Source organism: Puntigrus tetrazona, chromosome 11, assembly GCF_018831695.1.
Source record: "Puntigrus tetrazona isolate hp1 chromosome 11, ASM1883169v1, whole genome shotgun sequence".
Classification (NCBI taxonomy): domain Eukaryota; kingdom Metazoa; phylum Chordata; class Actinopteri; order Cypriniformes; family Cyprinidae; genus Puntigrus; species Puntigrus tetrazona.
In genome coordinates, this window is record NC_056709.1 from 11,938,511 (window position 1) to 11,948,510 (window position 10,000).

General features: G+C 31.7%; 2 protein-coding genes across 11 annotated transcripts in view; both read left to right on the forward strand.

Annotated features, from left to right (window-relative positions):
* Positions 1 to 10,000, forward strand: part of LOC122353861 (G protein-coupled receptor 137Ba-like) — a 1,117,577-nt gene that overhangs the window by 185,966 nt on the left and 921,611 nt on the right. The gene's annotated exons all lie outside the window — the stretch shown is intronic.
* Positions 1 to 10,000, forward strand: part of LOC122353838 (CLIP-associating protein 1-B) — a 61,724-nt gene that overhangs the window by 45,163 nt on the left and 6,561 nt on the right. For 7 of the 10 annotated variants that reach the window (XM_043251714.1, XM_043251715.1, XM_043251721.1 and 4 more), the window contains 5 exons: positions 929 to 1,075; positions 2,260 to 2,369; positions 8,133 to 8,280; positions 8,956 to 9,175; positions 9,245 to 9,301. In XM_043251714.1, the coding sequence (XP_043107649.1) occupies positions 929 to 1,075; positions 2,260 to 2,369; positions 8,133 to 8,280; positions 8,956 to 9,175; positions 9,245 to 9,301 (682 nt within the window). Of the gene's footprint in view, positions 1 to 928; positions 1,076 to 2,259; positions 2,370 to 4,686; positions 4,792 to 8,132; positions 8,281 to 8,955; positions 9,176 to 9,244; positions 9,302 to 10,000 lie in introns of all 10 variants that reach the window. The other 3 variants (XM_043251713.1, XM_043251717.1, XM_043251716.1) reach the window with 1 other exon arrangement.

The following is a 10,000-nucleotide window of genomic DNA, read 5'->3' on the forward strand; positions in this document are numbered from 1 at the left end:
AAGATTACAAAAACTAAATATAGATATAATTATATTAATTATAGGACATCTATTAAATTAATTAAGCATAAATATTATTATTTAAAAAGTAAAAACGAATCAGAATTGCATGACATACAATTAGTGCCACTTTAACTGCAAATAAAAGCAGAGTAGTACTGTTTTAAAACCACTAATATGAAATACTTAAATACTTAAAAATATTTAAATTGCAGTAAAAATAAGAAAATATATTATTTAAAACCAGAAATGACATAACATTATAAAACATGAAACTAAAATTAAAATTGATGATATAAAATAAAATAACATCCAAAATAAAATAACTAATAAAATCCTATTTAAAATGGAAAAAAAGTAAAAATATATGAAAACATATAACTTTAAATCATGCTTTTTATTAAGTTTTATTGCGCTTTATATTTTTTTGGGTTATTTTTACTTAAAAATAATCCAGCTGCAGTTTGATTACTTTTAATGGTGCTATTAAAACAAAATTACAAAAACTAAATATAGATATAATTATATGACATATAATTAAGCATAAATACAGTAGTAGCGTTTTAAAAACACTAATATGAAATACTAAATACTTAAAAATATTTCAATTACAGTAAAAATAAGAAAAAAATATTATTTTAAAGGACACAACATTATAAAACATGAAACTAAAATTAAAACTGATTATTAAGCTTCTTTTTTATTGAGCTTTTTAATGCTAGTTATATTTATTTGGGTTATTTTTACGTGCTCGAAAATAATCCGGCTGCAGTTTGATTAAGATTCACTGGAACGATGCTCAATGAAAAGACAAGTCATTTTTGCAAATGCTCAAAAACCGGCGTGCGATCTAAACGTCCGTCCCTCACAGTCACGGGGCTCCTTCGGGGTCGGTACGTCATGTTTTGCGCTGGCTGTGTGTTTCCAGGCTGCTCAGATGGTTCTGATCGCCCTGTTTGAGCTGAACACCCCAGAGTTCACCATGCTGTTAGGAGCCCTGCCCAAAACCTTCCAGGACGGAGCCACTAAACTCCTGCACAACCATCTGAAGAACAGCAGTAACGCAGCAGCAGTGGTACACACACGCTTTCTAAGCGGCCATTTAAAAGGCCCGGGTGTTGCCAGATCCACTTATTATAAGCATCTCCTTTTTTTTTCTAGGAGTTTAATAAAGTTGCATGGCTAGCCATATCTCTATCTAAATGTTTAGAGCTTAGTTCGTTTTATTTTTGGGGGCTTGCCTTTGTTCGTTACCACGCCAATATCTGGCAACCCCGGCAATAATGTTTAGAGAGCGCAGAAACAGTAAGACAAACGCAATAATCTCGTATAATAACTACTTCAGAGATCTGCAGGGCACGTGTTAGTTATTAAAATGCTCTATATGCACAATTGGCTATTTCATTTAGTTTTAGTAGTTAACCTTTTTAACTTCATAAGAGCGCTAGGCGTTGATTATTGTGTTATTGTATGAATAATTGTATGATAAATTGATCCACACCGTTAGAAAAGAATTAACAAATTTCACTGCAGTCTTATGAACTGTCTTTCCCCCTAAAACTAAATTAAAACGTTTTCTGTTTAAATTAATTGCAATTTTAAGAACAAAATATCATACGTTTTCCCTGATTGTTTATATAATATTATATAAATTAAATAAGAATAATTAATAATGAGAAGACATGACAGGACAAAAAAATGACTAGTTTTAACTAGCAATCAGTAAAAATAAATGCAACCCAAACAGTGTTATTTTAAAACACAAAAGCTTTAAAATATTACACACCAAATATTACATGAATTACTAAACATTTACTGGATATAAATAAAAAATAAATTAATTCAAGTAGTATTATAAAAAAAAAAAAAAAAACTGAATTATTACACATTGCACTTAAAAAAAAAAAAAAAAAACAGTAAAAAGTGTAACGGTGTTGTCAGGCATTATTTAGGACACATTAGATTATAAGATTTCATTACTTTCACCCCAAATACTAATTAGTTGTAATTTTATATTTTATGCTTGTCAGTAAGGTGTTTTAAATGATTTAAAACGCAATCGAATCGAATATGCTTCCTTATTCTTTTATGTGTTTTAAAAAGTCTTTACACTTCTACATGAATACCATGACGATGTAACGCTCTTCCAACCGAAGTCGGACATTTTATTCTGAAAACCCCTTAAGAAACGTGTGGCAGACACCTTAGCGTCTTCGGCTCACACACACAGCCGTGTTTAGGTCTGTGTGGTTTGTTCAGTCCCAGGCGTCTCCCAGCGGCGCGGGACGGACCCCTCCGCGGCCCCCAGGGACCCGCAGCAGCCCGCTGACCTCACCCACCAACGGCTCTCACGGGGGACTGTCACCCAGGTATCATCATATTCAGTTCACACCTGATAGAAAATATTGCTTATATATTATATATATAATGCTTATTTATTTGATAATAATCATAGTAATAGTAATGCATTAGCATAAATATTATTATTATTATTAATAATAATGATAATAATATTTATATTAAGAATATAAGTTTCTCAGCTACTTTTCAGTGTTATTTTTTATTTATATTTTAAGCAGTTTACCTTTTTATTTCAGGTAACTTTTATTTCAATCAATAATAATAATAATAATAATAATAATTTTTAAAAATATTATCCATGCTACACAATTATTATTGCTTTAAATTAGTTAATAAAATAAATTAGTTAATAAAATAAAATAAAAAATCAAATTATTATGTTTTGGTTTTAATTTTAGTAATAACCCTGCTGCACATCGCCTAAAATATGTATTCAATATTTAAAAATATATATATTTTAATCAAATAATTTGAACATTGGTTATAATTTTTGTAATATTAATTTATATTAAGAATATTATATTCTCTATTGGCGCATTTCAGCATTTATGTTAATGCAACGCAGACTGAAAGTGAAAATGCAGATTTCATCTGGTTTCAAATCAATCTTTTCTCCAAAAGACAAACATTAGCTCATCAGTAGCCCGTCTTTGAACAGGGTTTTAGAACCGAAATCACGTTTCACTCATTTTCAGACTCATTTTCAGACTCTCAAATAGATGTTGATGCTCTTTCGATTCGTTTTTCGTTTCTGCATGAACTAAGAAAACGCTTCATGAAATTACATTCAGTTCATGTTATATTACTAATATTGCTCTGTTTTGTTTTTATGTCGTCTTATGCAGATTGTAAATGTCTCTTTTGTTGTGAAACAATACTATCATTTTTGTTTCGACCAGCCGTAATAAATAATATTTTAAAAATCCACTTTTTTGTTATTAAAAGAAACATCTAATTCAACAGTTGTTCCTAATGCAGTAAATTTAGTTTAATAACAGCATTTTTTGTCTGAAAAGATCAACTACAGTTACTGTTATTTCAACAACTATGACGTGTGAAGCACGTTTATCTGCTATTTCTTTGAACAGTTTTTTAAAGAAATTATTCACATAACAAAAATGACTTGTCTTTTAACTGGAAATAAATAAAAACTAATTAAACATAAATTATATTACTTAAATATTAACAAAGATTGGGTAAGCGTACTGGATATTAATAAAAAAAAAAAAAACAATTACTATTAATTAAATAATTAACTAAATATGCAAATAGAATTATTAAAAATTACACTAAACTGTGATTCAGTGTAACAGCCTCGTCAAGCATATTGACAACAAAAATCAATTTACGACACATTAAAAAACATAAAAATGTCACCCCAAATAATAATTAATTGTAATTTTACATTTTTTTTCAATATGCCATTTTCCTAGGTTTTGCCCGTTTGTCAATAAGATTTTTTTTAATAATTTAAAACACAGTACAGCTTAATATGCTCCCTTATTTATATGTTTTAATACATAGTCAGAATAAGTGTTTTTTTTTTTTACATAATTCTTACATAAATATTGTTACATTGAATGCCAATGTAACCTTATCTCAACCAAATTTGTACATTTTTACATGTAATGCGCTTTCTATGAACATAAAATCCTTTTTTTTATTTCTTTTGCTGCATCATAGTGTTGAACTGTACATCATTCAACAGATTTTCCTAATACAGCAAATTTAGCTAAATTGCAACATTTTGTGCTTTTTTTAAAATAAGAGTTACTGTAATTTCTTCAACAATTATAAAGTGTGAAGCATGTTTTTTTGTTATTTCTTATAACAGAAATGTTTTAAATTGGATTACCGTGCTTGTACTGCCTGAAGTGAGTTATTATTTAGATATACCGTACTGTTTGTTAATATTTTTGAGATTTTTAGATCGGTTTAATTTTATTTTAGGTGGCGTTTTAGTGATTCTGTTGTGTGTTAATTGGCATTTTTATTGATTATACGTCTGTATATTTTTAGTGAAGTTTTTATTTTACTTCATGCTTTATGGTTTTAGCTTTTATTTAAATATTGTAACATTTACTGCTTAATATACGGGCCAATCAGGTTTCGTTGTGGGCGGAGTTTCCCAACCCTATCAGTTTGCGCTCACAGATGGTTCGGACCAAACCTCCTTGAACTTGCAAGATGTTGTGTATTGTTTGAGGGCGTCCTGATTGGTCGGGATAAGGTGGTTAGAGAACTAGCATCTTTCACGGTTTCCTCTTTTCTTCCTCTTCTCCTCCTCCCTGCTCTCCTCTCATCCTCCTCTTCCTCCCGGCTCAGTCGTTTGTGGGGCCGGAGCTCAAAGCCTTCTTCTAACCTCCCTCCTCCCTACCCCGGCCCTGCCACCCCCCCTCTCCGGGCCTATCGGAGGGCGTATTCGCCCAGGTAACGACCCTCGGCCCGGGCGTCAGGACGCTAACACAAAAGAGCAGCAATCACCTGTCATTAGCGGGCTAATCAATCCAAGTCAATGCATGACGCCCGAAAGGAACCTTTTGAGTTTAACTCAACCCAGGATGTTTATTTTAAGGCAAAACACTACAGGCAAAGCCAGAGATCTTTTGCTTCGATGCCTTATTTCAAACCGGAGGAAAGCGAACGTCCAAAAGACCGTTTTAAAGGGTTAGTTCGACTAAAAATGAAAATTCATTCGTTTTCGGTAAACGAAGTAGGACTTTTGACCCCGGGTTAACTGACCCGGGTTCATTTTTGGGTTAACTAACCCTTTAAATGTTTATTTTTATTAATCTAGCGTCTGTAGAATTCATTTAGAACACGTATCTTTTAAAACGTACTCCTCCACATCAGTAGCATGCACCAAAATCGAGAGTTTTATTCCTGTCCATATTTTAAGTTTTACTGAGGGTTTCTAGAAATATTTTTCTCCACTTCATTCGCACTTAAAGAGACCGTATATTATTTATTCATATCTATATTCTGAAAGTTTTTACTGAGAGGGTTGTTCATATATCATTCACATGAGGTTATTTTTGCACTTTTCTATATTTGCATGTATAGATTTCAATTGAAATGCACATATTTAAAAGTTTCCTCTATCACTTCAGCTGCACTCATATACACCAAATCTTACAGTTTTATTCCTGTCTATATTCTAAAGGCTTTTACTGAAGAGTTTTTCATATATCATTCACATGAGGTTATTTTTGCACTTTTATATATTTGCATCTTTAGATTTCAGTTATAATACATATCTGCTAAAAGTTTTTTCTCTGCTTCAGCTGCACTTAAATGCACCAAAATGTATAATTTTATTCATATTTATATTCTGAAAGTTTTTACTGAGGCATTTTTTCATATCTCATTCTCCTGAGTTTATTGTTGCATTTTTCTATATTTGCATGTATAGATTTCAGTCACTAAACATATCTTTAAAAGTTTCCTCTATCACTTCAGCTGCACTCATATACACCAAATTTTACAGTTTTATTCCTTTCTATGTTCTAAAGGCTTTTACTGAAGAGTTTTTATTATATCATTCACATGAGGTTATTTTTGCACTTTTATCTATTGGCGTCTGTAGATTTCAAGTACAATACATACCTATAAAAGTTTTTTTCTCTGCTTCAGTTGCACTTAAATACACCAGAATTTACACTTTTATTTATAACTATATTCTGAAGGTTTTTACTGAGGCATTTGTTCATATCTCTTTCACCTGAGTTTATTTTTGCATTTTTATATATTTGCATCTTTAGATTTCAGTTATAATACATATCTGCTAAAAGTTTTTTCTCTGCTTCAGCTGCACTTAAATGCACCAAAATGTATAATTTTATTCATATTTATATTCTGAAAGTTTTTACTGAGGCATTTTTTCATATCTCATTCTCCTGAGTTTATTGTTGCATTTTTATATATTTGCATGTATAGATTTCAGTCACTAAACATATCTTTAAAAGTTTCCTCTATCACTTCAGCTGCACTCACATACACCAAATTTTACAGTTTTATTTCCTTTCTATGTTCTAAAGGCTTTTACTGAAGAGTTTTTCATATATCATTCACATGAGGTTATTTTTGCACTTTTATCTATTTGCGTCTGTAGATTTCAAGTACAATACATACCTATAAAAGTTTTTTCTCTGCTTCAGTTGCACTTAAATACACCAGAATTTACACTTTTATTTATAACTATATTCTGAAGGTTTTTACTGAGGCATTTGTTCATATCTCTTTCACCTGAGTTTATTTTTGCATTTTTATATATTTGCATCTGTAGATTTCAGTTATAATACATATCTGCTAAAAGTTTTTTCTCTGCTTCAGCTGCACTTAAATGCACCAAAATGTATAATTTTATACATATTTATATTCTGAAAGTTTTTACTGAGGCATTTTTTCATATCTCATTCTCCTGAGTTTATTGTTGCATTTTTCTATATTTGCATGTATAGATTTCAGTCACTAAACATATCTTTAAAAGTTTCCTCTATCACTTCAGCTGCACTCATATACACCAAATTTTACAGTTTTATTCCTTTCTATGTTCTAAAGGCTTTTACTGAAGAGTTTTTATTATATCATTCACATGAGGTTATTTTTGCACTTTTATCTATTTGCGTCTGTAGATTTCAAGTACAATACATACCTATAAAAGTTTTTCTCTGCTTCAGTTGCACTTAAATACACCAGAATTTACACTTTTATTTATAACTATATTCTGAAGGTTTTTACTGAGGCATTTTTTTTATATCTCATTCTCCTGAGTTTATTGTTGCATTTTTCTATATTTGCATGTATAGATTTCAATTACTAAACATCTCTTTAAAAGTTTCCTCTATCATTTCATATATCATTCACATGAGGTTATTATTGCATCTATGGATCTGCTCTTGTAGTTAATCAGTATCCCATTAACTCATCTGTTAATCTAAATACCGTATACTAATGCAGAGTTGCATTTTATCCGACAAATAAGTACATCATTTTATAAAAAGATATTACAAACGTAAAAAAAACCCCAAAACAAAACATGGTTATTGCACTTTTAATATCATGAAAATCATGGTTAATTTTTGAGAACTTATTTTGCATAAGTAATGTTACATTACTTTAATAAAGTAATTGAAAAAGTTAAGTTTTAAATTGGGAAACAATTGTAACCCGTTACAGTAACCTTCCCAACACTGGCTCTCACATACACCCGTTTTATTTTATTTTATTTATAAGTCATTCACCTAGTTTTAAACATAATTTTTGTCGACAGCGTTTTCTGATTTATGGCGTTATAAAAAAAAAAAGAGAAATCCAAAATGTTTCAAATGCTTTTAAATTATCACACATTTAATTAGACAGTGCTTTACCTGCATTTCAGGAAAACCTGTAAAACACAAAAACATCTGGGGAAGGTATATTTTTACACTATTCACCTGTGGTGTATTGCCTTAAAAGTTTTTTTTTTAATAATAATAGAAATTTGAACAAATGTGCATATTTCGGTCAAACCGCACTCTCTTTATATTTGTTTTAGCGTGACGTCTTTCTGTCTCTCATCCGTTTGGTTTCTTTTGTTCCACCCACTTGTGGCTTCGTGGCAAATGCAGATGTCTGAAATGTTTAGGATGTGTCACTTTAACTTTGCGGCTGAGCGGCTGATGCATTCATCACATCAGTGTTCGTCTGTCCGCCTTGTGTTCTGTGTTAAAGTCAATGCATATGGAGTCACGCCTCACTCTGTGTGTGTGTGTGTGTGTGTGTGTGTGCAGCATGCTGGAGTACGACACAGAGAACATGAACTCAGAGGAGATCTTCAGCTCGCTGAGAGGAGTTACCGAAGCCATCCAGAGCTTCAGTTTCCGCAGTCAGGAAGACATACTCGATCCCATCAAGCGTGACGGCAAGAGGGACGATACAGTGAGTACCACCATCTTCAACACGGTCTTCCAGATCTTGCTTGATTAGTTCGGGTCAACCACCGATATTTTCATCAGATTGAGGCCTCACAATAATAAATAATAAACCCGTAGCCTGTGACCAACAACAAGTCCAGCAGCTTTCAAAATGACCGTTTGAAAATAGCAATTATTGTTAGCAAAGTATTTTAATAGGTCACGTTGTTTGCATTCAGTTGTATTACGATTTTTTTTTCATTAATACTTTTTGATGAATTAATGCTGATTGAATTGATCGACAGCGACAGCGAAGACGTGCTGATGTTAGAAAGGATGTCTGTTTCAATTAAATGTTGTTCCTTTGAACTTCATATTCGTCAATAAATCCTAAAAAATAAAATAAAATAATCACAGTTCGCACGAAAATATTGTGCGGCGCCACTGTTCAACACTGATGATAATCAGTGACGCTGAAGAATCACGTAATGATGCTGAAAATTCAGCTGCGCATCACAGAAATCAATTTTTTTAACATATATATTCACACAGAAGACAGGTGTTTTAAATGTAAATATGTTTTGGCATTTTTACTGTACTTTTAATCGCATAAATTCTGCCTTGCTGACTTTTTTCTGTCCTCTGATTCATCTTAATATGTACAGTATATAAGGGCTAAACAAGCCGGTTTTCCTTTCAGACCGGTCTGGCGTCGTCCAGTGCAGATCCTCGTCTGACCGCTGCTGTGATCGAAGGAGGCCGGCCGGCGCTGGACAACAAGACGTCGCTGTTAAACACGCCGTCCCCTCGAACGTTCAGCGGCCCGTGGGCTCGAGAATACAACCCGTACAACTACAGCGAGTCCATCAGCGCCTACGAGAAAGGAGCCGTGTTCGACGACGCGGAGCACATCCGAGACGGTAAGTGAACAAAAACATGAACGGAGGTTCACAGAAACACAGGTCAGCGTCTCGGGGTTTCTCTTTCAGCTCGTCCTCAGGACTGCGGAGAAAACAAGATCCTGCATCCCAAAGGTTTTTCTGCAGGTATGACCGTATTATTCATTTAACTGGAATTATTTTCTTGTTTTTATTAATTCTTGTGTTTTAAAGAAAACTATTTAGATTTTATTCATTCACAATGCATTTTCGTTTTAGTTTAATCATATTCATTTTGTTGTGCTGCAGTATATAGTTTTTGTTTAAATATTAACATTTTGATTTAATTCATTCATTTTTACTTTCTGTTTTTATTTTTGTATAAAGTTTAGTATTTTTTCATGTTATTCTTTTAGTTTTTGTGTTTTAAATATTACTATTTAATCTAATACATTTTTAAATATTCATCATTTTCTGTTTAAATTTTATTTATTTATTTTTGTCATTTTTTTCTGTGTTTTTGTGATTTGTATTTTTGAACGCCTATGTAATATTTATTATTCGTTTGTGTTATTTTAGCACTCCGAGTTAAACTAAACAAAAATGAAAGCTGAAAAAAAATGTTTAAAAAAAAAATGTAAATTAATTTTATGTTATTCATTTTGTTACGGTTTAATTGTAGCGTTAAGTGTTAAGTTCCTTTCACAGTGAATGTTCATCTTTTCCTATAAAATCGAACCTGATTAATTTTTTTTAAATGATAAACAAAAGTTTCTTGAGCTTGAATTCATTTTTTTGTACGAGAATATCTTTGGGGTTAAAAACAGTGCCTTCTATAATGTGTGGTGGTTTCAAAAGTTTAAATAA